General features: G+C 36.0%; 4 protein-coding genes and 1 long non-coding RNA gene across 23 annotated transcripts in view; 3 read left to right on the top strand and 2 right to left on the bottom strand.

Moving 5' to 3' along the window:
* Positions 1–1002: 1002 nt before the first annotated feature.
* On the top strand, positions 1003–9293 carry LOC117693008 (uncharacterized). Of its 3 annotated transcripts, XM_066068784.1 has the most exons (13): positions 1003–1858; positions 2669–2749; positions 3371–3483; positions 3726–3906; positions 4207–4297; positions 4847–4941; positions 5055–5157; positions 5352–5567; positions 6084–6330; positions 6945–7022; positions 7204–7511; positions 7942–8106; positions 8782–9293. In XM_066068784.1, the coding sequence occupies exons 2-13, from the start codon at positions 2687–2689 to the stop codon at positions 8805–8807; spliced, it is 1686 nt and encodes a 561-aa protein (XP_065924856.1). In that variant the 5' UTR covers positions 1003–1858; positions 2669–2686; the 3' UTR covers positions 8808–9293. The 3 variants fall into 3 exon arrangements, with proteins under 3 accessions (XP_065924856.1, XP_065924857.1, XP_065924855.1); XM_066068783.1 differs by lacking the exon at positions 1003–1858 and having other exon boundaries at positions 1981–2749; XM_066068785.1 differs by lacking the exons at positions 1003–1858; positions 6945–7022 and having other exon boundaries at positions 1978–2749.
* On the bottom strand, positions 8118–8875 carry LOC136270606 (uncharacterized). Its single transcript, XR_010708472.1, has 2 exons — positions 8741–8875; positions 8118–8637 (listed from the first exon to the last, which is right to left on the bottom strand). It is a non-coding gene; the product is annotated as an uncharacterized lncRNA (long non-coding RNA).
* Positions 9294–10904: 1611 nt separating the features above from the next.
* Positions 10905–12023, top strand: LOC105341283 (uncharacterized). The gene is made up of 2 exons (XM_011447716.4): positions 10905–11441; positions 11555–12023. The coding sequence occupies exons 1-2, from the start codon at positions 10970–10972 to the stop codon at positions 11965–11967; spliced, it is 885 nt and encodes a 294-aa protein (XP_011446018.3). The 5' UTR covers positions 10905–10969; the 3' UTR covers positions 11968–12023.
* A 4354-nt stretch (positions 12024–16377) lies between these two features.
* LOC105326250 (ubiquitin-like-conjugating enzyme ATG3) lies at positions 16378–24898 on the top strand. Its single transcript, XM_011426154.4, has 10 exons — positions 16378–16534; positions 17052–17093; positions 17381–17501; positions 21340–21450; positions 22232–22287; positions 22561–22695; positions 23173–23322; positions 23492–23619; positions 23852–23920; positions 24529–24898. Exons 1-10 carry the CDS (start codon positions 16463–16465, stop codon positions 24608–24610), a joined length of 966 nt encoding a protein of 321 aa, XP_011424456.2. The 5' UTR covers positions 16378–16462; the 3' UTR covers positions 24611–24898.
* A 355-nt stretch (positions 24899–25253) lies between these two features.
* Positions 25254–26681, bottom strand: part of LOC105326252 (myoferlin) — a 51482-nt gene continuing 50054 nt past the window's right edge. For all 17 annotated transcript variants that reach the window (XM_066068748.1, XM_066068747.1, XM_066068746.1 and 14 more), the window contains one exon: positions 25254–26508. In XM_066068748.1, coding sequence (XP_065924820.1) covers positions 26476–26508 — 33 coding nt within the window. In that variant the 3' untranslated portion in view covers positions 25254–26475. The remainder of the gene's footprint in view (positions 26509–26681) is intronic.

Below are 26681 nucleotides of genomic sequence, written 5' to 3'. Positions count from 1 at the left end.
TAATCAGCCAGGAAAGCTGAAACTTGTGTGGAAGCATCCTCAGGTAGTGTAGATTCATAGTTGTGAAAATCATGATCCCTGGGGGTAGGGTGAGGCCAAATTGGGGGGGGGGGGTGTTAAAATTTTACATAGGAATATATAGAGTAAATCTTTAAAAATCTTCTTCTCAGAAATTAATCAGTCAGGAAAGCTGAAACTTGTGTGGAAGCATCCTCAGGTAGTGTAGATTCAAAGTTGTGAAAATCATGATCCCTGGGGGTAGGGTGGGGCACAATGGGGGGGGGGGGGTCGAAGTTTTACATAGGAATATATAGAGTAAATATTTAAAAATCTTCTTCTCAGAAATTAATCAGCCAGGAAAGCTGAAACTTGTGGGAAGTATCCTCAGGTAAAGTAGATTTAGAGTTGTGAAAATCATGACCCTTGGGGGTAGGGTGAGGCCACATAGGGGGGGGGGGTGTTAAATTTTTACATAGGAATATATATAGAGTAAATCTTTAAAAATCTTCTTCTCAGAAACTAATCAGCAAGATGATTCTTTATAATTGTTAAGACTTTGGCTCCAGGACAATTCTTCGGCCTCACAAGAAGGTTCAGAGTTTGATGTAGCTAAATATCCCATATATAAACAATTGTAAAGGATCTTTTTGAGAACTGCAATACTCAACATGTGATATGACTATAAAATTGAAGCAGGCAGCTATTTTTTCATTAGAATCTTTTTGTATTACTGTTTTGAGTTATTGCCCTTGATTTATTGATTCTTGATTATTTTAATTAATGCATCCACTGTTAACCAATTATTGTGATGATTATTTTATACAATAATAAATATTCAATGTATATAAGTTGTTCTGCATAAGTAGTTTTGGGTTAGGCTGGATTAGTTTGTTTATTTTTGATTTCCAATTTTTAGATACTATGAATTATTTTAGGCCGGCACATATATAGGGGCAGTGTATATTGCATTGTGACGAGCAACTGTTTGGGGTTAAACTTGAACAGTTACGGAGAGATTGAGGGTGTGGACATCCCTGCTCTATCTAATCTTCGTGTTTTTCTAACCTACGATACAGAGTGTGCAGTCCTTCCTGCTCTGTATAGCATTAATACAAGTGTGCGGTCATACCTGCTTGTCTTGGTGGTGGTTGCGGCGGAGCACTAGTGTATGGTCATCCCTTCTGGTGTTCTGGCCTTTCTAGCGGTCATCCCTGCTTGCGTTATCTCTGCTTGCGTTAACGTTGGTACCTGTGAGTTGCGTAGGTGTGCGGTCATCCCTGCCTGCGTAACTTTGAGTCCCTATATATGTGCAGGAGCGGTGATTAAAGTCTGCTCTTGTAAATATTGGCAGCAATCAGGGCTATCCGAGTTCCAAGGGGGGAAAATGGATTTTATTTATACAGGATCTACATGTATTATTGTACATTGTCCAGATTGTTTGTATTATGACTCCATTAAAGCTGAAGCGCCGCGATTTAAATAGCCAGTTAGAACATTCAATACCGCTTAGAGTCCTAAAATCGGGGGTTACTCTAAAGGTTCGCTATGCGTGACTGATTTTAGGCGAGTGTGGTCGAGATGTAAACATCTCGGGGAGTACGTGTCAAAAGTAAAGAAACGGGAATTCCGAACTGAATAGCAAAAAAAAATAAACAAGTACCACTCTTATCCACAAAATAACATGAATTTCGTGCAGACATAGTGTATATAAAGAGATACACTGGCCATTTCTCTTTCTTTCGAACACGGTCACGTACGTTCACAGGTATAGACGAATTATAGAAGAAAGTACATTGAGTGGATTCCTGGCGATACAGAAGATAGCGAGTATAGTTGCAGCACCCGAATACGATACAAAGTAAGTAAGAAGTGTTTCCGACACTATTCCTAAACAATTTCCACATGTTTATTAGTTTATAAAAACTAACTCGTCATGCAGCCATTATTCGTGCTCGAACTGCTATAAAGTGAACACTGCGCAAGACCGGTATTCTGAAACCGAAAGTTCGATTAGGGGAGAAGTAATTTATAAACAGGGAAATTTCTTTGAAGTCCCAAACGCAAAAAGATAAGTTACACATAATTGTTTTATGTATTATTAGCGTGAAATCCAATGCGCAATCAATAAAATAACATCTTTTCTTATTATTTGCTTTTGAAATAATATATAAGATGTATGTTATCCCACCTCAATTTACGCGATTCACTGTGATTCACATGTAATTTGTAATGTTGCTTATAAGTTATATGATATCTGTCATGTTTTGCACAGTGCATTCATTGCCGTCTTGACTATGCATTTCATTTTAAATGAATGCTGTTACTTACAACGTGAGCTTTGATTAAGCTATGTTTACTAATTCTATATTATTTTTACGATCTCGAAGCATACTTTTTAAAACTATATACTGGCCTTGGATCAGTCCTTCACCTATACATGTATAGTCGCATGTAGGAGAAGGGGATCAGACTGATCTTATACCACATGGTTACATGTACAGTTAGTTTTTGTTTGTATTTAGGTTGTATAGGTTCACTCCAGCACGTTATTTTATGAGTAATAGTTGTGTTACAATGCACTGGTGAGAAATTGTTATTAGCCTATGCCAGTATATTTATAATGACTTTTATCTGGACATCATATACCCGATTTATAAATTTTTTGCAGGTTTCTCATCTTTTGAACATGGAAGACCAACTTGTGGAGAATATGGAGATAGATGAAGATACATGTAATTATAGCTCAGAGGTATATATTATTAAATTTAAATGAAGATGGTTAGTGCCAAAAGCCATTTAACAATGTATTTATACAGCATGTGAATAACAGAATTGAATATTTATATATTTTTTAATTATGATGCGTTTTTGCAGAGTGTGATATTTAGACCAGAGACATAAATAACATGAATGTTATTTATATCTCTGGTTAGACTACTACCGTTGCACACACTAGAAAGCTCAATTGGTAGATCACATGACCAGTAGATTCAGGGTCCCAGGTTCTAGTCCTGGTCTCGTCTGTCATGATATTTCCATCTTACTTTTATAGTATTGAAATCTTTTCGAATTTACAAATTTAATAGTACAAAAAGGCAAATTTACATGTGATTTACTTTGTGCGTGATGATGCTTCTGATATATGAATGTGTCTGTTCCTCTCTCATAGGGAATATACCCTCTTTATTCAAACAAAAATAAATCGTAATACATGTACAAATCTCATAATGCCTAATTAGGTTTTTAGTTGGCTCAATGAAATTTATCAAATTTTGATAATATAGTTAACCAATATAAGATCTTTGAAAATTAGTCTCTGAGCAACAGGCTATTAGGAGATGCTGTTATGTTATATGTATATTCCCCCTAGGAGGATGATGAAGTCAATGAATTGATAAGAGAGATATTTGGTGATGAAGAATCATTGGAAGAGGAGCATGAGGAGGAGTATGAAGATGGAAATGAAATGTGGAATGAGACACGGTATAAACTATGTATCAATATACAAAAATAGAAGATATAATAACTTGGACTTAGCATTCATATGTACTTGATATTTGTTTACATATATAATATTTAGTTTGCTACAATGTATGCTAAAATTACCATAAATGAACCCATTATAACATGATTCAGTAAGTTGTGTAATAGTACATGTTTTTTTTCTAAAAATATCATAAGTTACATGTGATTATATAAAACTGTATCAATACATGTATTTCTAGAGAAAACTATGAAGATGAATACTCTCTTCTGAGAGAGAGGAGATTTGTTGTCGGTGAGGGTGCTCTCTTGAGTCTTATCAAGAGGACAACATGCGAGCAGTGTGGGGAGTCCATAGACCTGTCAACAGTTGTTGAAGGAGAAAAGATACCAGCAGGAGTGAAGTACAAATTCCTTTGCTGTGTAAGATTACATAATACTCCTTATTGATAAAATTCTAATATTTGTTGATTACATTAACTGAATTGTCATACATTTATTTGATTTTGTTTGAATTGATACAAAATGTATCAATTAATGCACAATTAAATATAGTTGTGGTATACAAAAGTTTCTAAAAGTTTTTTATGACTTGATAGTCTTCGTATTTTTCATGGTTTGGAGGTTTTGATGATTAAATTTTTTACTCTATGAATAAATGTCTAATTATTTATGTTCAGACACCACATGTACATGTTTATCCTTATGTATATTAATTTTTAGAATGGCCATCCAGGAAAATGGATTTCCACACCATTTTATGGAGGCAGAAGCTTCATTAGTATTTTACTCCAACTCATGGTGCTTCTTACAGGTAGGGAGCTAATTAATATTAATATGTATATGTTCTTGATTGTGCTTTAAATTTTGACATTGATTTCATATGAGATTTGTGTTAGAAAACTTATTATGAAATAGGATCTAATAACCATTTTTTACCATTACAATTTCTAATTGCCTAATGGGTGTGTTTATTACCATATTTGCAGATGCATAAATCAGACAGGCCATTATATACAGTTGTGAACTCATGATAACTTCAAATCTATTCAGAAACTTTGTCAATATTTATTAAAAGCTTTGAAGCTGAGAGAGAATATGGTTAATTCCTTATGATATCTGTCATGTTTATTTACATATATATTATAAATCAATGATATTGTACACTGTTAGCCCATATGATATATATACCATGTTGAATCCTCTGCCATTCTACTGTTAATATGCATGTACCTATGAGTCACATGGCTTCTTTTGTCAATAAGGAATAAAGAATATGCACAGTGTCTGTCAGGGTATCCTTGATTACGTTATGGATAATAATACCGGTTTTTTTTTACAGTTCTTTGTGAATATTTTTTAGGTGCTTCTTGGGAAAAATTTGCCTTAGGTGCAAAATTTATAAACCTTGTTGTTGGATCTTCCCGCCAATTTTACAAGATGCAACTTCAGTATAGGGTAAATATTATCTACCGATATAATAAATTTAGTATTGATCTTGAAGTTAAAAGAATAAAATGATACATCTAAACAGAAAAACAAAGAAATCCTTTTTTACATGCTTTTTACAGACTGCAATAGAGGAGAAGTTCCATAAGCACATTTCAGAGGTGTACAAGAAGTTGGGAGGTTTACCACTTAGTGTGGCTGTAGATGTACGATTTGACTCACCTGGTAAATATTTAAAATTATAAATTACTAACATTTACAACAACTTAGGATGAAGTGCCAAACTAATATCTGCCTGTTGTACATTTTTACTTTTTTTAGAAACTGTGTTTAATAATTTTTGATCAGGTATTTCCCAATAAATTCCAAATGATAGAATTTTAAATCCCAAACAGATGTTTCCATTATTATGCTTTCAGGATTTTGTGCAAGTAGATCAACTGCAGTATTTATGGATTCTAACACCAAGGCCATAATACACATGGAAGTAGGCGATTCCAGGGAAGTTGACAGGCACAGTTCCAAGATGGAAAGGCTTCTCATTGACAGAGGACTACAACATCTACTCACTGCCTCTCCTCTTGTTATATGGGAAATCATATCTGATGCTAGCAGAAACATAATTTCTTTGATGAGTAAGTATACATCTGTGTGACAAAAGGTTGATTTTATGAACAGAATTGCAAATACATTATCTGTCTTACTCAATTATACATGCAACTACAGTTACTTTATAATGCCTAGCTGTTGCTACAGTGTCATATTGCATCATTTTCTTGAAAATTCTATTGACATATTCAGGGAAACATTAGGAACATCAGCAAATACTAGTAATGTTAAATCATAAAATAATGTACATGTATGTATGCAATCATAAAATCCAAAAAATGACTGCTACTCAACATTTAGTTTCCTTGATATTTGAATAGCGTGCATAAGTCTTTTTAATGATTTGAAATGTTTTGACATTTACTCACTATCTCTTATACACCCTATTAAACAATATGACACTATAATTTTCATTTTAGCCCCGAGGGTGATGTGAAACTGTATTGCATGATTCTAGGACCAATAATGAAATGAGATAAGAATTAACAATTGTGTATTATATTTTTAGTACTCCCTATTTCTATAAATAAAATTGATTGTAGAATCAGACCCTTACAAGCACCTGCAGCACAGCTTGGACATTTGGCATAAGGCCAAAAAGCTCACAACATCTCTTTCTGATATTGCCAAGACACCAGGATGCAGAGGACTGTTGCAATGGATACGGCCTATTGTGAATCATTTTTGGTGGTGCTGCAGTACTTGTAAAGGCAGTGTCGAGCGTCTGTTGAAGAGGTGGATGGGAATCCTGTACCATATCAACAATAAACATGTGTGGGCAGGTGGACGGTAAATATAATTTAGAATTTTTATCTACATAATTATATCATATACTGTACCGATCAGACCCAACCTAACCCCAGAGTAAACCTCAACTAAACCCCGGGTTTACTTTTGGTTTACATGGGGGTTTGCTTTTTAAATATTTGTGTCCGATCTGGGTTTACTTTTGGTCCACTCTGGGTTTACTCTGGTATTGCTTTTGGGGTCCAATTTACCCGCTTATTTGTGAAGCAGATCTGTCTTATCTCTTACTTATCTTACTGTCTGTAAGCCCCACCCCTTGGCCCTTGTATATTCTAAATACACACATAGCGTCTGCTTTCTGGGGTCTATTTCTTATCAGGGTTAACTCTCTGTGACCACTCGGGGTTTATTTTGGGTTTATTCAGGGTTAACTGTGGGTCTGCTCTTGTAAACTCCAAGTGCACCCAGAGTAAACCCCAAAAGTAAACTCAGGGTTAAGTGTGGGTTTACTTTCTTTTAGGTTCGTTCTGATTGGTTTCTTCTTCTTTCATAAGCAACAAACTATTAATTCTTATTTCTGACACCATTTTATGTAGTAAAAGATTGGACACATTGATAAAAGATATGGGTACTTAGTTATGATTTAATCACTCTAGTTGTCGACATTCTGAGGAACACGAGACCGAATGCAGCAATTGGCTCCAGAGAGACACGGTGGTTTTCAAGAATCTACGGTTAGTTCATTTCTTTTTTCAACATTCAAAATTAAAAAAATTATGTGCATATTGAATCAGTCCATTTTCATGTACCGATAAGTCTACAATACTTTGCTTCTTATTCTATGCTGTAAAGGTTTATGCATTTAATTCATTGTGTTTATATGATCTGACTGAAATGTATTAATCCTTTTTCTAGGATGTTGGTAACAAACAGAGATTGGTGTGGAAGCATGAAATTTTACACCAACTGTCGACAAACCTGGGCTGTGGAAAACTTTTTTAGCCATACACTCCTTCATTACTGTCCAAAACAGAAATCCTATGGTTATGACGCCTATCATATTAGGAACATGCTGGCTGTCATGGACCACAACAACCACCTTGGAAGGATGCCATTGGTTGGACAGGATGGAGAAGTGTATGCTAAAGGCCAGGTATCCAGGAGGACCAAACAGTGGGTTGCATATGAGGAGAAAGCACCAAAAGATTTTAAATATATTCCAGGTTAGAAACGTAAAACATTTGTGAAGCCGAAAAAAAATGATTTAATTAGAATCTGTATTTGTTTAAATGTTAAATCACTTTAATGGAAATACTTATGTAGAGCTGTCAATCAAAATACCATTTATTTATTTTAGACACACCATAATTAGTCAGATTTTCTCATAGCTTTTAAATTTTTGATTGCATGTCATTAGAAATTCTTTCACATTAGAACATTCATCTATTGTAAATCATAGGGCATGGGTCATCTCTATGTGATTTTCATAACTACAATATTTATGTGAATTACTTATACATTGTATCTTGAGGTACATCATATGCAGAGTCATGTACATTCATTTACTTTATATATCCAAGTACACTGTATACTGTACAAATTTACATTCAATTTTTGAAATACTTATCACCAGGTACCGGAATAATTTTTCAGAACTGATGGCTGCTTGCATGAGAGCAACATATGGTGTTTCTGAAACCAAGTTCAGAAAGAGTAGAAAATCCATGTCTTTGGATTCAATTGCCAAGAATCTTTCTGGGGAAACAAATCCGGGATCACGAATCCTTTTAGCCAAGATGCAGAGCAGAAAAAAGACAGGTGAGAATAAATGAATTCATTCAATATTTATTCAGAGTCATCAGAATTAGCAGAATGGTAACCCCTGTATTGTCCGCTTGCCTCAGGAAAACGTCTTCTCACGGCAACACAAACACAGGCAGGAACTGGTATTCGCCTTCCAGCTCCCAGTCGCCCATGTTGCCACAGGACAAAGTTTCTGTAGGCCTGGTTTCTGAATGTGGACAGTTGATAACTAGGATCTTGGTTGGTCCGAAAACTCCAATTCAAAATGTTGGCAACCTCCAATACATCATGCCTCAAGCACAAATTTCTGAATTCGGGTTTTGAGGTGATGCATGGAAATTGCCTACAACAGATGTTCATGCGGGGATCATCAAAACTTCGACATACCCCACATGAACACCATTGCACATTTGAATTAGAGTTTTCATTCCTTCCACTATCCTCCATCTGCCTCATTAGAAAAGGTCTTACAAAATCTGGTTCGGCAGCTGTCATGATTTTCACTCTTTGCCGCAGTTCGTCAACAGGCATACTGTCAACAGCATTCTATAAAAAAAAAAATTAAAAACTGTGATGTAAAAAAAAATATCAAAAATTTGTTTTCTGTGTATCATTTTGTGAAAAAAAATCAGTGAAATACATTTCATACCATCAACGAAACACTAAGCTCTTGGTCATTGATATTTTCAGGGCCAGCCGCCAAAGAAAGCTGTTGATTGCGGCTTACTCCTTCATTCTGGATCACATTACGACTGCTGTTTGACGCATATGGATGGTGTCGCTGCTACAAAATACAACAAAATATTATTCCCTCTCTATCTAGGAGGACCTCATCGTGGTGGGAGGGTGAATATCAGCAATTGGTGGCCAACACTCCTAAAATTTACATATATACATGTACTTACTGTGCTCACAGGCCTAGTTTGGGTTGACTTGTACTGGCAGTTTGTGTTGTTACAATTACTGCACGGTCTCCGCTTGCATGCACAACTTTTGCACTTCCCTCTGTTATCACAAGGACAGCATCTCTACAAAAAAGATTTGTATATTGAATGTTTCAGGATTTTTTTATTTTGAGTGATATTTATATATCTTTCATACTGGTGTGTAATAAAACAATACTTCTGTATATGCATATATTGGGCCTTTGCCAATTATTGTAATTGTGTTTGTCTCAATGAAATATATGTATTTATATTTGTGCTTCGAGTTTTGAATTGGTAGATATTATAATCTATAATTAGAAATTTGGGATCAATCATTCATCAAATATTGCACATAAACATAACTACATGTAAAGTTTTTATGATTATTTGAAGAGATATTAGGCCTGTTATTGTCAAAAACTATAAAGATTTCAGCATCAGTAAACTCATTGTATAAAAAAGTAATTTCTCATCATACTTCTTGTCCTCTCTTTGCCTCCCCCAGTCATTATTGTAGAGACAATACACCATTTTATTGCAGTCAAAAATATGACCGTTTAGGCCCATTATTTCAGCTAGGTAAATTCTTGTTTTTGTAAGAATATTTTGAAATTAATTTCAATTCACATGCACCACAGCATATTTTAATTTTTGTTATGTGGGGGGGGGGGGGGATGTGATAAAGAGGTGGGATTTCAGTCATATGGAAATTGTTTACGTTATGTATTTTAGTAAAATTTTCCCCAAAGAGTTCAAAGTCTCTAAAACGATTCCTTATGGGGGAGATATGATCCGCCCGTTTGTTTTGTTCATTTCCCACTTTCATTTTGAAGAAATAATTACTGCTCCCTGATCTGAATTCTACAAACGCTTGAAATCTGCAAACGTCTCATGGACTAAGATGTTTTGATTTCATGGCTGCACGAGTCAGAACGTGGCACCTGCGTATTATTATAACTGTAGGAACATGGATTTTATCAAAAGTGTTGCGTGCATTGAAGTGATTTGCTTACTTGTGCACTAGCTGATGATGCCATGTCTTTGCCTGGTCACCCAATTCTTCGAAAATATTATTCCGGTACTCGGGTGTGTATCGTACTGGATCGATATACTCGAGTGTTCGATACGTATTCGCGTGACCACGCAGCTCTATTTTGGAAAGCAAATGCATTGAGGCATGACCATACACATAGCGTATATACCGATTCTAGACTCTGCGTTAGTTCATTTACTTTGGTATCTAAACTGGCTATTTAAATCGCGGCGCTTCAGCTGACTTTATCATACCTATTGTTCCTCAGGTGAGCGATGTGGCCCATGGGCCTCTTGTTTTAATAATAGTCTGTTGTGTGTGATTTTTTATTGAGAGGATAGTAAACTTGATTGCTGTTATGTACCACTGTTATTAAAGGAGACATTTTATTGGTTACTAAGTTGAATGTTAAGTCCACAATCTCTGAAGATAGAACCTAAATATTTACATATCAAAATAGAATATGAATATGATATCTACATAATATATTATATCAAGACGCAACATTATTTGTAATTTAATACTTCTTCATCTTAAACTTATCTTTCACAAATTGTATGACGACGATTCTCTAGTGTTTAGTTTTATCAGCTCCTGCATTGTCATGTTCTAATTGTCTGTATACAAATACAATCTCCAAAGCTCCTCAAAAATCAGTCGTACAATTTGAACTTACTAGACTTTTTTTTTCACTGACAGCTGTGCGATTACTACAAATATAAATTCTGAAATCAACATTTGGCGTTAACACTATCAATTAAATTGACATGGATATCTATTTCACATATGTCACATTTTTTATATTATACAGTATTATAAACCTTAAACATATAAATCTGTTAATAAATAAGTAATGCATCGATAAATTGAAAGAGAGCTCTACCATATGTTTACCTTATCGAAGTTGTGAAAACACAACATGAGAAATCTGGCTTATTTTGAATTTTTCTTGTGTCTTTTTTTGGTAAATGGAGTTGTTTCTTTGAGTCAAGGAATTGGTGCATCTGATCCTGTCCTTCGACAGATGTTTAAAAAAATTCACGAGCAAGAGGAAAAAATCACCAAGTTACAACTAAAAGCTACACTGGACCAACAGTATCTTAGCAGCAAGATCTCAACGTTGGAAAACAAGATGAAAACCTCTTACTCTCGACAAAAAGAGTTGGAGAAAACCGTTCAAAGTCTGGTCAAAAGCATTGCAGACCTAGAAATCAAAACACTGACGACAGATGAGAAAAGCATATATTCCGGACGTTTTTCGGGAATGAGTAAAGAAAAGAGTAATAAACCAGAACCTGATTACGTCATCAAGAACATCACGGTTAGGGGTCAAGGACCAATTACTCTGGGGTCAAAACAAAAGCGAGAACTCAGGAGCAGGTCGTATCCAGGTAAGATGTCGTCCAGCTTCGTACATAGTTAAAAAAAATGTTTGGTCAAACTCCATCATTCTCATGATATGTGAATTTCTATTTTTCTTGGGGATTTTTTTTCTTTTTTGCAGACCATGCCATTGCATTTTATGCTTATCTTAGTGACTCAGTGAGATCTCCATGTGTACACCAGACGCTGATATTTCGCACTGTTATCACTAACGTTGGAGGTTCCTACAACCGACACAGTGGGGTCTTCACGGCTCCAGTCAGCGGGGTCTACGTCTTCAACTGGAATATCTACAGTGGCTTCTGGGGTGACATAACATCGGAACTAATGGTGAACTCCTCCAGAAAGGGCGGGAGGCGATCAGATAGTCGGGTAACTAAAGAGGACCACAGCTCTAGCGGCTGTATTGTGGTCAACATCAAGAAAGGAGACGTCGTCTTTATAAGGATACATCCGAAGCACACACTGAAGGGGTCTATTATCAGTTCCCCTGGAGTGTATGAGTCTTCATTCAGTGGATGGCTTCTGAAGTAACCACAAAAATATTATCAAGAGAAATAAGAAAACATTAAATGTAGCTTTGTCGATTTCTGTTGTTTTCTGTTTTTATTTTGTTCAAAAATGGAAATTGTTGGCTGGATTTGGATTGTAAAATGAAAATATGAACAATACGCAGAATACATAAATCTTACTGATAACATTTTTTAAAAGTACTCATCCAAAAAAAAAATGAAGAATTGATCAACGGTTTTATCGCCATCCTTAGTGTGTATTGTTTTGAAGGTGACATTGAATTACAAATCAACTTCTTAGCCTTGCAATGAAATATCTGTCATTCAACAGAGGAACAATGACAAGGACTTTGGATTTATTTAACCAAGGGCGACTAAAAAAGGGATAATGAGATTTAAAGTATATATTTGATATAATTGACATACATGTTTATTGCAAGAATACAGCTTTGGTGAGCCAAGGAGCCAGTTTTAACTATCTGTATAGAAATCCGTACTCAAAACAGTACTTTTTAGACGGAGGCTCTATGAGCATCCTCTATTGCTACCGGTCAGCTCACATGTGACGTCGATAGTCGATTTGACGGACACCACCTAGCGGCAAAAATTGCAATATTCGTTTGGGATTCATATTTCAATATTATTATTGAAATAAATATCTTATTTGCATTTACAATAAATAGAACTATACATACTGCGATCAATAAACATAATTTCTCTCGAAAATTTTAGTCCATATGTCAAATTCAAGTAAGTATGAATAACCATGAGTTTAAGAATAGCAATGGTGTGTAATCGTTTAGTGGCTATTTATACTTTTTATACAGCTTCCTATTCGTGACGTCAAATAATGAGGATTCCTCAAGGACCATCTTGTGTTGACCGAAATATTGAATAATTATGAGATTCAATGGATAAACACGGCGTGGTTCTTAGTCTGTATCGTATATTACTTGCGCATTATATCAATTAATCTTCTGCGGTGATATATCTTTCTATTATCGCTACACTCCCGCCCCCGGCATCGATCCAATAAAATAATTATTCAACAAGTTGAGCCACTGCCTGCTATGAGAACTCATAGGCGTCGGAACCGGGGGGGGGGGCGAGGTCTTTTTTTGCTAAGCTGGACCTAACCAGTAGGCACATAGCAGAATAGAGGGTTCACCCCCCCCCCCCCACTTTTTTTCCGCAGGATGTTCCGTAATGTACGTTTGAAAGATTGAGAAGTTGCAGTCAAAGGCATACTAGCCCCCCCCCCCCCCCCACGGATTAGGATTTTCATGAGGTTTTCTGAGGATCAGTCTAGCCCCCCCCCCCCCCCCCCCCCCACACACACTTTCAATTTGCTTCCGACTCCGGTGGAACTTGAGTATTCCCCCTAAACCTACTATAAGGATAGTGAAACAAATAAATTAAACATCCAGATTACACCAAAACATGGCTGAGACAAAATAATCCCAATTGCACCTGTTTTTAACTGCGACGTATGATAATTTTTTATGAGAATAAAATCACAATGCTGGGTGTTCTGTTGACTCATATTCGTAATAAAACGATGTCTTTTTAATTTTCGATTGATGTTGTTTCCAGGGAGTGAAAAAGCCCAAGGATGAATTTTTAAACACGCAGATGTTTAACTTCGATGTCAACAAATTATCTTGCCATACTGGATTGACTTGGGGTTTTTATTTTATTTGTATCGTTTTATGCCTTTTAATTTATTGAATTTATCATGTCTTTTATATCAAATACGTTTGCATATCACTTTATACGATGCATATAGTTTTTTTATTTGTATCAATAAGACTACACTTAGGATAACATTATTTTCATAACTATGACCCGTATAGACGTATTTCATTTCTATCCAACAAAGACGCATTAATAACTCTTATCCATGCGAGGTTTACTGCTTCGGAAGTTGTCAATGCTCGTATTATTGAGCACTAATCATTTTGATATTGATTAAATATGTCGATAATTAAAGCTGCTTGGTCCGATTTTTTGTTATTACACTATCAAATAATTTTTCATACAAACCATTTGTCTTAGACAGTTATGGACTTTCTCCTATTTACACCAGCAGAATCGCTACAAATATTCAAAGTAAATAAAAATAATTTCTTTTTGGGCAAACGAAAAAACAAACCAAAATGCATCATGGGATGTTTAGAAAAGGGAACCGTTTGGTTTCGTCCCCCAAATGATTGGAGTTATGCAACCCGCATGCTATGCATCGATTGTAAACAAAGCAAACCTCAGAAATATTAGCAAACAAAACGTACACAGGTTAATTTGTGATTTGCCTGAACAGTATGACCTTTATTTAGAGCGACGTCAAAGCCATAATACAACCATACCTGTCTTGACGTCAGGGGTGAATTTTAACATGACGCGAAATAACGCGATACCCTTTTATGTCGTTTGTTTTGTTAACAAATTTTGCACATAATTTTTTTCATTGAAATTTGCTTCATTGACTGGGAAAACCACTGCAATGTCTATTATTATACATATACTTAGCATAACCATCGTTTAAAAACGTGCACAAAATTTGATATAAAATCGGACCAAGCAGCTTTAAGTAAAATATAATTTTCTATTCGAGTACTCTCAGTACTTTGATGAATTTCCTTATTGGCTGCTAGCTTCTACGGGCTTAGTGGCTGCTGTTAGTGGCTGCTACATGTAGGTTCAGCCTGGTACTTTCATCTTCTGAATGCAGTATTGATGATGGAACACACTGTAAGCAAAATCCTTCTGAAGTCTAGAACAATTAAAAGTGTAGAATTCCACGCCTTCTTAAAGGGGCATGGTCACGATTTTGGTCAAGTTTTATTTTTACGTTTTTATTATTTACAATGCTTTAGAAATGCACTTCTAATGATCAAATTAAATTTGAGAGTCATTCGAAGTGTTATAAGCAAGATACAGGGCTCACAATTCTTTAATATGTAAACAAGGCTCGTGCCCTTTTTTTGTTTACATAGGTTCAATATACCAGTTAAAAAAAAAATTCAATCTTATTTGTCCATCTTTTTATTCTTTTTAAGCATAGATAAACAGTTTCTTACGTTTAACACATTCGTTTTAGGTATAAAACCGAAATTTTTTACTTCAACGTTCAAAATGTAAACAAACGCTTTGTTTACAGAGCGAAGAATTCCAAGCTCTGTAACTTGCTTATAACTCAACAAATGACACTCAAATTACGGTAACCTATCAAAAATGCCTTTCTGAAGCATTGTAAATATCAAACTCGGAATTTTTTTTTTTTTACCAAAATCGTGACCATGCCCCTTTAATGTCAGCTTTTGGATTACAATCGCTCATGATTCTTTGCAATGTATATTTGATTCAGTCAGTAGAAATCAGAGGTGGAAAAGCTGTAACAGGTCCATGAAAACAAAAATTAGGTTTCAATCATTGGTACCGGTTGTGTCTATTACTAATTAACAATTTGTTATTGTCCATGAGTCCTAGTCCGAAATATCTGACGTTTTTCTGGCTTTTTTAACGATTTTGATATTTACTTGCCAGGAAAATTCCTGGCAAGTAAATATCAAAATCGTTAAAAAAGCCAGAAAAACGTCAGATATTTCGTACTAATGAGTCCATACTTTAATCGGTAATGGACTTATTGACGATGAAAAATTGTTAATTAGTAAAAGACAGTTGCTTACTATCTAATTATTATCAGTGACCATATCATGGATTGCTATCGCCGGTTTAACTGAAATAAAGAAATATTTCTCACAGTAAGGTTATATTGTTCTTAGTACAAGAAAAATTCCTCTTAAACTAAAAAGGGCATTCATTAGAAAAGTATGTATTTCAACACTATAAGTATATGAATTTTGACAACTGATAGTTCTTTTAATCGTTTTACTTGCTCAATTTGGGCATATTTTATAGATTATGTTTAATAGAAATCAAAACTGAGGTGTTTACAGCAACTTTTAAAATTTTACATCTGGAGACCTCTTTCTAAATTTTTACATTTTTGGTCCCTATTGAATTAAATCTGCAAACAATGCATTTCATTTTCATTTAATTCTTTAGAAAACCATTCCTTAACATTTTTGCTTCTATTGCCAAAGATTCGCAAAAGCTTCTTTCATAAATTTTAGCCTATAGTCCAAATAAATTCTTCATTCTCTCAGTAACGAAAAGACTACTTAATTTGGTACTTGCAGTAAAACCCATCGTTATTTTTAAAAAGACAATATAATCAACCAAATAAAAATTAAAAAATCAAAATTGAAAATCAGAATACACTCAAAAAATTTAGAACACTCTTAACTACCCATCTGTAATGATTATAGGCAAAGACGAATGGAGTAAAGAATACGACTACAACTTTTTTAAATCAAAGATACTTTTTCAACAGTGTTTAATTTGATCCGCACCGCTTTTTTCAGGTAAGGAACTCTTCTGTCGCGAAGTTTCAAATGCTGTATGTTTTCCGGTTTAGTAGGAGGTTCCGTGTGGAGTGTTTATATTATTGTTGAAAAATGCAGAATGTGATCAATGCTGTAAAAGGAACAGCCCTTAACGTCGCTGAGAAATTCACACCTGTATTGAAAGTAGGTATTGTTCCACAAATAGTACGTTAATGGCACCTGCTGCTGATAGAAGCGTTTGACAAGTTGACGCGTAGTCTCGTGATCCGATGATGACAGCTCTTGTGTCACTCAAACTGGTCCGTGTCTCAAACCATTATACACTCTTTCAGTACTTTACAAACATTGTAAATGAATGACTCAAACACAAACGCATCTCTATGATTATTTAATGACAATGAAGTGGTATTACTAGAGACATAAATAACTAGCTATGTCTTTCGTATTACGCAAATACCCCATCTTTCCTACACTAACATCCAAGAGGTTCACGACAAAATATTTTTCGGAAATTAAAAAATATATAGGCTAGTTAATCTCCAGTTACTCTATAGAAATATGTGCATTATTATGATTCAGTAAGACTATAAATTTTTTTTTAATCAGCTAGAAAAAGCTCTACTTTAAAGGCTCAATTAACTAGTGAACAAATTTTTTTAACCCTGACTTTATTGATTGGGATATGAAAACTATTTTTTAGGAATCCAAATTCAAGGAGACCGGAGTAATAACCCCAGAAGAGGTAAATCTAGAAAATACATTTCGAAGAGTTGAGGTTTTAATCTTGACATGATCTACTTTGTTCAAAAATGCTCATGAAATTCAGATTTCGTTTTTACTGGATTATTTGTAAATACCAGTTTATGGTCTGTGTTAAATACCACAGTTTCTTTCTTCATAAATCTGCCTCACAATGTGTAAAACAAGGCAGCATTTTGAGAAGAGTATCTTAAATTCATCATGTTCATGGGAATTATAATGGCAAGTACTTTTGATTGGTTGTAATTGACTTTGGTGACCTACTTTCAGTTTGTGGCAGCAGGGGACCACCTGGTACACCACTGTCCCACCTGGCAATGGTCGACCGGTGACGAGTCCAAAGTGAAGCCCTACCTCCCCAAGGAGAAGCAATACCTCATTACTAGGAATGGTAAACCTGATCATTAGATTTTTAACTTGATTGATCATTCAGTGTAGGAACATTAAGCCTGATCATGATCACAACAGGGAGCATGATTTTAGTGGGTGTAAGCATGATTTTTTACTCTGTCCGCAGATATTTATGCAGCACATTTTCTTTAATTATTCGATATTTATAAATACCTTAGGCTTCAAATGATGTTTATTCAGTAGTATGAAAAAATCCCAAGATTTCCTCTTTGGAATGCCCCCTCTTGCTTGTCGGATTTGAATACATTATTAAGTGAAAAGTCTAGGGATTTTTCATTGCAAGCGAGATGAAAGTACCTGGATAATAACGTTAAAAAATTGTGCAAGGTATTCCGAGTGACTTCCAAATTGAGAAAAGTTGTCAACATCTCCCATTATAAATCTCTGTAAGAAATTTGTCAGCGCTCCTGTGAATTTTTTTGAGTTAAAAATGATAATTGCATCAATGAAGATCATGGATAATTTTCCTTCCATTGATTACAATTACACTTCTTTCACAGGTGTGTGTATCTCTAATAGAAATTGTCCAGATGTGCTGCATAAATATCTTGGAACAAACTATAATGGGTGTGAGCATTATTCTAGTGGGTTTGAGCATTGTTCAAGTGGGTGTAAGCATTGTTCTAGTGGGTGTAAGCATTGTTGTAGTGGGTGTAAGCATTGTTCTAGCGGGTTTGAGCATTGTTCAAATGGGTGTAAGCATTGTTGTAGTGGGTGTAAGCATTGTTCTAGTGGGTGTGAGCATTGTTCTAGTGGGTGTAAGCATTGTTCTAGTGGGTTTAAGCATTGTTCTAGTGGGTGTAAGTATTGTTCTAGTGGGTGTAAGCATTGTTCTAGTGGGTGTAAGCATTGTTCTAGTGGGTGTAAGGCAAGCATTGTTCTAGTGGGTGTAAGGCAAGCATTGTTCTAGTGGGTGTAAGCATTGTTGTAGTGGGTGTAAGCATTGTTCTAGTGGGTGTGAGCATTGTTCTAGTGGGTGTAAGCATTGTTTTAGTGGGTGTAAGCATTGTTCCAGTGGGTGTAAGCATTGTTGTAGTGGGTGTAAGCATTGTTCTAGTGGGTGTGAGCATTGTTCTAGTGGGTGTAAGCATTGTTCAAGTGGGTGTAAGCATTGTTCTAGTGGGTGTAAGCATTGTTCTAGTGGGTGTGAGCATTGTTCTAGAGGATGTAAGCATTGTTCTAGTGGGTGTAAGCATTGTTGTAGTGGGTTTAAGCATTGTTCTAGTGGGTGTAAGTATTGTTCTAGTGGGTGTAAGCATTGTTCTAGTGGGTGTAAGCATTGTTCTAGTGGGTGTAAGGCAAGCATTGTTCTAGTGGGTGTGAGCATTGTTCTAGTGGGTGTAAGCATTGTTCTAGTGGGTGTAAGCATTGTTGTAGTGGGTGTAAGCATTGTTCTAGTGGGTGTGAGCATTGTTCTAGTGGGTGTAAGCATTGTTTTAGTGGGTGTAAGCATTGTTCCAGTGGGTGTAAGCATTGTTGTAGTGGGTGTAAGCATTGTTCTAGTGGGTGTGAGCATTGTTCTAGTGGGTGTAAGCATTGTTCAAGTGGGTGTAAGCATTGTTCTAGTGGGTGTAAGCATTGTTGTAGTGGGTGTGAGCATTGTTCTAGAGATGTAAGCATTGTTCTAGTGGGTGTAAGCATTGTTGTAGTGGGTGTAAGCATTGTTCTAGTGGGTGTGAGCATTGTTCTAGTGGGTGTAAGCATTGTTCAAGTGGGTGTAAGCATTGTTCTAGTGGGTGTAAGCATTGTTCTAGTGGGTGTGAGCATTGTTCTAGTGGGTGTAAGCATTGTTCAAGTGGGTGTAAGCATTGTTCTAGTGGGTGTAAGCATTGTTGTAGTGGGTGTAAGCATTGTTCTAGTGGGTGTGAGCATTGTTCTAGTGGGTGTAAGCATTGTTCTAGTGGGTTTAAGCATTGTTGTTGTGGGTGTAAGCATTGTTCTAGTGGGTGTGAGCATTGTTGTAGTGGGTGTAAGCATTGTTCTAGTGGGTGTAAGCATTGTTCTAGTGGGTGTAAGCATTGTTCTAGTGGGTGTAAGCATTGTTGTAGTGGGTGTAAGCATTGTTCTAGTGGGTGTGAGCATTGTTCTAGTGGGTGTAAGCATTGTTGTAGTGGGTGTAAGCATTGTTCTAGTGGGTGTGAGCATTGTTCTAGTGGGTGTAAGCATTGTTCTAGTGGGTGTAAGCATTGTTGTAGTGGGTGTAAGCATTGTTTTAGTGGGTGTAAGCATTGTTCCAGTGGGTGTAAGGCAAGCATTGTTGTATTGGGTGTAAGCATTGTTCTAGTGGGTGTAAGCATTGTTGTAGTGGGTGTAAGCATTGTTCTAGTGGGTGTGAGCATTGTTCTAGTGGGTGTAAGCATTGTTGTAGTGGGTGTAAGCATTGTTGTAGTGGGTGTAAGCATTGTTCTAGTGGGTGTGAGCATTGTTGTAGTGGGTGTAAGCATTGTTCTAGTGGGTGTAAGCATTGTTCTAGTGGGTGTAAGCATTGTTGTAGTGGGTGTAAGCATTGTTCTAGTGGGTGTAAGCATTGTTGTAGTGGGTGTAAGCATTGTTCTAGTGGGTTTAAGCATTGTTCTAGTGGGTGTAAGTATTGTTTTAGTGGGTGTAAGCATTGTTCTAGTGGGTGTAAGCATTGTTCTAGTGGGTGTAAGGCAAGCATTGTTCTAGTGGGTGTAAGCATTGTTCTAGTGGGTGTAAGCATTGTTCTAGTGGGTGTAAGCATTGTTCTAGTGGGTGTGAGCATTGTTCTAGTGGGTGTAAGCATTGTTCTAGTGGGTTTAAGCATTGTTCTAGTGGGTGTAAGTATTGTTCTAGTGGGTGTAAGCATTGTTCTAGTGGGTGTGAGCATTGTTCTAGTGGGTGTAAGCATTGTTCTAGAGGATGTAAGCATTGTTCTAGTGGGTGTAAGCATTGTTCTAGTGGGTGTGAGCATTGTTCTAGTGGGTGTAAGCATTGTTCTAGTCGGTGTAAGCATTGTTCTAGTGGGTGTGAGCATTGTTCTTGTGGGTTTAAGCATTGTTCTAGTGGGTGTGAGCATTGTTCTAGTGGGTGTAAGCATTGTTCTAGTGAGTGTAAGCATTGTCCTAGTGGTTGTAAGCATTGTTCTAGTGGGTGTAAGCATTGTTCTAGTGGGTGTGAGCATTGTTCTAGTGGGTGTAAGCATTGTTCTAGTGGGTGTAAGCATTGTTCTAGTGGGTGTAAGGCAAGCATTGTTCTAGAGGATGTAAGCATTGTTCTAGTGGGTGTAAGGCAAGCATTGTTCTAGAGGATGTAAGCATTGTTCAAGTGGGTGTAAGACAAGCATTGTTCTTGTGGTTGTAAGCATTGTTCTAGTGGGTGTAAGCATTGTTCTAGTGGGTGTAAGCATTGTTCTAGTGGGTGTAAGGCAAGCATTGTTCTAGAGAATGTAAGCATGATTCCAAAATGAAGTTAAGCATACCAGTATTTACTTCAATGACCATCAGCTAAGATTTATCAAATGTGAACAGAATTTTTTACTAAGAAGTGTAACCATGATTTTTCTACACAGTGTAATCATGATTACTTTTATTGAGTGTAAGCATGATAACTTAACTGCAAGAAGTGTAATAACTCTATGAAGCGTAGGCCTGATTTCTATAGTGAGAAAATAGCATATTGAAGGTACCATTATGAGTACTACATGTATAATGTGTTGTGACAGCTTGAAACTACATGTACCAGTAAATGTACCAATATGCTTGATACACTGTTTCTGTTCTTTTCGTGCCTTTGCCTGTTGTTCCTTGGTGTGCTTGGCCATTTCTTCTAATATAAATTTTGAACCATTCAAATTTTAGTGCCATGTTACAAACGAGTTAAACAAGTGGACAGTCATAAAGAGGAACAAGAAAAAGTGATAGAGGCAGACGATGAAGATGGGGGATGGGTAGATACGCATCATTTCCCAGGTAAGTGTTCAATTGTGGACAATTCACTTACTTTTCACCTTGGTGCCCAGAGTTTGATCCGAGTGATCTGCTGTGGTTTTAAGTGAAAGGGTTTTGAAGTTGCTTGGACACATAGTTTTGTTTTCAGGTTATTGTACATCCTCACACATTAATGACCTTCTCACGCTAACATCCATGCCAAAAAGAGATCTAAATATAAGTTGTAGAACTTGTTTGTCAATCATTGTAGAATTAATAAAGTTCAGTTTAAAATAAACATGTATTTTCAGAAAAAATTGAAGAATATAAGATTGAGCAAATAAAGTTTGTTAATCAATGATTGAGGTAGATACAGAAATACTGCTTTACAAAGTTTTGTACATAGACATGTTGATGAAACTTAGTGAAGTAGATACAGAAACACTGCTTTACAAAGTTTTGTATGTAGACATGTTGATGAAACTTAGTGAAGTAGATACAGAAACACTGCTTTACAAAGTTTTGTACGTAGACATGTTGATGAAACTTAGTGAAGTAGATACAGAAACACTGCTTTACAAAGTTTTGTACGTAGACATGTTGATGAAACTTAGTGAAGTAGATACAGAAACACTGCTTTACAAAGTTTTGTACGTAGACATGTTGATGAAACTTAGTGAAGTAGATACAGAAACACTGCTTTACAAAGTTTTGTACGTAGACATGTTGATGAAACTTAGTGAAGTAGATACAGAAACACTGCTTTACAAAGTTTTGTACGTAGACATGTTGATGAAACTTAGTGGAGTTTTTCCTTTGACAGATCCTGGTACAACATCACTACAGGACGCTGTACAGGAAATGACCTTGGATGGCAAGGTCAGTCTGTGTAAAACTCTCATAAGTCACGTGAACTACAAAGAGTGCAGACTTGTATTGTACAAAAGTCTCCTTTAAAAAAAAACCCCAAAATTATACCAACATGGAAAATTGATCAAATTAATATTATTTATAGATGTTTTGAAGCTTGCAACAAAAAAAAAAAGGATTTGGTCATTATATCATTGTTAAAGCATCATTTAATTTGTTCCTCTAGTTCAGAAACATTTAAATATAAAGCATAAAAAACCCTTGTTCACTGAATATTTCCAGGGCAAGGACAGGAAATCATCATCTGAGGAAGTGAAGAGATCAGGTGACGATGATGATGATGATGACGATGATGATGAGGAAGCGATGGACATGGAAGCGTTTGAACAGAGTGGAATGTTAGATGAGGAAGATGATGTACGCAGTTCTGATTTAATTTAACTATGCTGTAATGTGTAATGTGTAGTTTTAACAGTTATGAATTCAGTGCAAAACTTTTTTTATACTCTCCGGGATGTCTATTTTTTTAGGTTAAGGATGGTTAGCCATTCTTACTACCCTGAGGTCAGTTACAGGTTCAAATCAATCAAATGCTTGAGCGCTTGCGTGTGCTTGCATGTACATGCCAAGTTTGGCAACACATGCACTAAGATGTATTCACAATATGTAAACTGGACCTTTTATAAATTATATTTGATAGGACATGTGCTTTATTTAATCCAATAAAAATCAATCATTTTTTAACAAAAGAGCTTCCTTAAGGGGGAGATAATAATAACATTTTATATAGGCATTTTAAATAAGAGTTATGTTTTTTGACTCAATGTAACTAACAATGCTAACTGACGTTTATTTAGCTAATTGACTGAAGAGTTCTGACTCCTGTATTTTTAGGCTGCCTTAGACCCCTCCACCCTTGGTCGACAAGATTCAGAGAGTGCGGCCACAGAGAGTGGGATTCTACAAACACGGACCTATGATCTCAACATCACATACGACAAGTACTACCAGACACCGCGCCTCTGGCTGTTTGGATACGATGAGGTGGGCCCTAGGTTTAGCATTTTTTGGGTTGATTGAGTGACCATTTCATGTACCGTATAGTATCAATGTGGGAATATTCCAGCCATTTCAAGACAAGAAAGCTCTTCATGTTAACTACTTTGTCAACAGTTAATTCTTGGTTTTATTGTTTCTATTTTCATTATTCCAGAACCGTAAACCCCTCACTGTAGAACAGATGTATGAAGACTTTAGTCAAGACCACGCCAAGAAAACTGTCACCATGGAGGCCCACCCTCACCTCCCTGGGCCCCCTTTGGCATCGGTCCACCCCTGCAGGTCAGTGGGGTCAACACAAAATTAGGATGAATTTCAGTTCACATCAACAATGATTTCAAGTAAAATACAAAGATGTGGACAATTGAAAAAGATAATCACAGTTTTAGGACGAGGAATTTTTTTTTACCTTAAAAAACAGAGTATGGTAAACATCAGGCATGTTGATCAAGATCACTGATACTTGTATGTTGCTTGAATTCATGTGAGCATTGCAGTGCTTTGATTTTTGTAGACATGCTGATGTGATGAAGAAGATTATACAGATGGTTGCAGAGGGAGGAGGAGATCTTGGGGTTCATGTGTATCCTTAGCTTCATAGGGGGGGGGGGGAGGGAGGGGGGGAGGTGATTTTGAGGTTCCTGTGATGGTGGTAGAGAGTGAAGAATTTGGGGTTCATATGTATCCTAAGCTAGTGAAGGGATGGAGATGATTGACCTGGGCTGGGAGGGAGAGTATGTAATTGGTAGAGAGGTGGCGATCTTGGGGAGGGGGGATTCATATGTATCCCTAACTAACTGATGGTGATGGGTTGGGGGAGGGGGTTATGATGGGTAGAGAATGGGAGATTTAATACGTACCTTGTATCCTTAGCTCTGTAAAAGGACTGGGGTCTTAGAAGAATGTAAGCTCAATGTTGTCATTAATATTAAGGGTTTTGATTGTGCAATTTTTATTGTAGGAAGAAAAAGTTGTTCCTATTTAATTACATGATTTATCATCAATAATATTGCTGTTTAATTTGATTGCCATATATATTTATCTAATTAAAAAGTCCTTGGTCTATATAATTATTGTATAGTTAAAAGATTTTCGGCAAAAGCATTAACAATCATATTTAAACGAAGAACAATTTTGGGAGACAAAACCTGGAGCATACATTTAGCCAATTTCTGCCTTGACTTTATACAGCTATCTGATGATTTTTCTGAAGTTTGTACAGGCAGTGATTCCAACAATAGAGTACGACTTCACCCGAGACTTCACCATGTGACCTGGGTCCATCACATGACCATCATGTGACTTTTTCAAACAAGCAATGCCATATTTTGTCATTTACTTTCTGTGACCAGTGGATTCCATTGATTACTGTTAACTTCTGATGGAGTGGGACAGGATTGTGTTAATTTATTGTTACTTGTACAATGCTCTTGTGACTGTTGAATGTTAATATTATTGTGTTCCGATGTATAAGGTAACTACATACAGCAAGACTGGTCTGCTATCGTTAACATGTGTAAGCACCTCACAAGTCATAATAAATTCATTGAACAAAACTGACTTCAGTATGAGTGTGGTGTAAGCCAGTAAGAGATTGAAGAGTTCTCCTGAGAAACAGCATCAAAAACAGGGCTGGGTGGTCTTGGCTATTTTTAGACTATACGTATGCGAATCTACAGCAACACAAAGGTGGCTGGAAGGTCTTGGCCATTTTTAGACTACATATATGTGAATCTCCGTTTTAAGAAGAGCTTTGTATAAAGAAAGAGAAAAATATTCGTTGCTACTAAGACAAAAAAAAATCCAAAAAATGTGTGTTTTCACCTAAAGCAAAAAATGCAAAGGACGAATGGCATTTTCAAAAATTGGCTTTTGAGGTATGATGTTTTTTCCTATGTTCAATAAAAACAACAGAATAGTTTATATGTTGCAGTTTATTAGTTTATATAACAGTAGTAAAACATTCCATATCCCGTACTTATACACATACACTACAAGGATTGCACAGAAACTTGTACGGGGTCAATATCATCTACCAGGGGAAACAACCCACAGAACCAACACTCCATCAAATATCACACAGCCTCAAGAATATGTCTTGATATGGTTCTTGGTCAGTTAACAGTGTACTGTATTAAAATGGCTGATGGATGTATTAATCTGAGATTAGTTTCTCCTGGCAGCAACTGACACCCGGTTTATAAAACGCTACATAATATCAGCCAACAGATGTGTATAAGACTATAATCTGAAAATATCACAATGTTAAAATAGATTAAGTGTTAATAACTTTCAAGAGAGAATGGTCAAAGACATGCTGCTATATTGGTCACTATAATGCTGTGAATTCTAGTACTAATACAGTGTAAAAAAAAAACCTGCAACAGTTAAAAATACAGGTACCCACATATTACAAATAATAGATACATAGAGCTAAAGAATAAAAACTATGACAAATAATACAGAAGTGTTCATCATTTCTAACATAAACATTATGAACATATAAGATAAATGCATCAAGCAAAGATGTAACAATGTGATTGAGTTCACAGAACCATGAAAGGCAAGATGACTAAGGCAGCCAATCAGAGAGCAGCCCTGACCTAGGCAGCCAATCAGAAAAGAACCCTGACTAAGGCAGCCAATCAGAATGCAGCGCTGCTGGAAGGCACAGAGTGTAAGTACAGATAAATCGTTGGGAAAACTCATTTGATCATTTTTTTGTTGACGAGGTAACAACAACAATTGTTCATAAGTGACCACAATAAACAAGTTTTTAAAAAGTTAAAGAGGCATTAATGTATCATATCACAAAGATAAATCTGGTCATTGTACATGTATATGTACAATCTACAATAGTTTCTCCCCACAAAGAATTGGGATAGTTAACAGATATATTGGTCATAACTTTAAATTTAAGGAAATCTTATTGTTGAACAGTGCTGACAGACTAAAATTCGTCAGACAAATCACTTCTAATCATCACTTCAGTGTCCAACTCCATGTACAGAAGACTTCCAAAGTAAAGAATCCTGACAGTGTATTTGGTGTGTCTGTAATGTGTACAGTTTATCATTTTTGGTTCTCTGTTGACCACTGATGACAAGTAATCACGGTGTTTGAGGTTTGTGACAATTTTTATCCATTGACAATCCATTGAGAAACTTCTCCCTGCAAAACAAAATGTAGCCAATTTTAGGCAAAGTTTTTAAAATTTAAAAAAAATATTTTCTGTCCTCTATCAAATATTTAAAACTCTCCTGGAAAGCCGCGTTGTATGATATCCTTCTAAGAAATAAATAATAGAAATTTATGTAATTTTCTCTAAGTTTATGCTGAAACTT

The sequence above is a fragment of the Magallana gigas genome, chromosome 8 (assembly GCF_963853765.1).
Source record: "Magallana gigas chromosome 8, xbMagGiga1.1, whole genome shotgun sequence".
Classification (NCBI taxonomy): Eukaryota; Metazoa; Mollusca; class Bivalvia; order Ostreida; family Ostreidae; genus Magallana; species Magallana gigas.
The sequence above is the reverse complement of the archived record's forward strand: the minus strand, read 5'-3'. Positions and strand labels throughout refer to the sequence as shown.

Excerpts from the sequence above, each read along its gene's own strand:
- LOC117693008 (XM_066068783.1), top strand. The coding sequence starts at position 2,621 with ATGACTTTTATCTGGACATCATATACCCGATTTATAAATTTTTTGCAG. Across the intron at positions 6,331-6,944 it reads CATGTGTGGGCAGGTGGACG|TTGTCGACATTCTGAGGAAC; the intron begins GTAAATATAATT and ends TAATCACTCTAG. Across the intron at positions 7,512-7,941 it reads AGATTTTAAATATATTCCAG|AACTGATGGCTGCTTGCATG; the intron begins GTTAGAAACGTA and ends ATAATTTTTCAG.
- LOC105341283 (XM_011447716.4), top strand. The coding sequence starts at position 10,970 with ATGAGAAATCTGGCTTATTTTGAATTTTTCTTGTGTCTTTTTTTGGTA. Across the intron at positions 11,442-11,554 it reads CAGGAGCAGGTCGTATCCAG|ACCATGCCATTGCATTTTAT; the intron begins GTAAGATGTCGT and ends TCTTTTTTGCAG.
- LOC105326250 (XM_011426154.4), top strand. The coding sequence starts at position 16,463 with ATGCAGAATGTGATCAATGCTGTAAAAGGAACAGCCCTTAACGTCGCT. Across the intron at positions 22,696-23,172 it reads TGTTAGATGAGGAAGATGAT|GCTGCCTTAGACCCCTCCAC; the intron begins GTACGCAGTTCT and ends CTGTATTTTTAG. Across the intron at positions 23,620-23,851 it reads GCATCGGTCCACCCCTGCAG|ACATGCTGATGTGATGAAGA; the intron begins GTCAGTGGGGTC and ends TGATTTTTGTAG.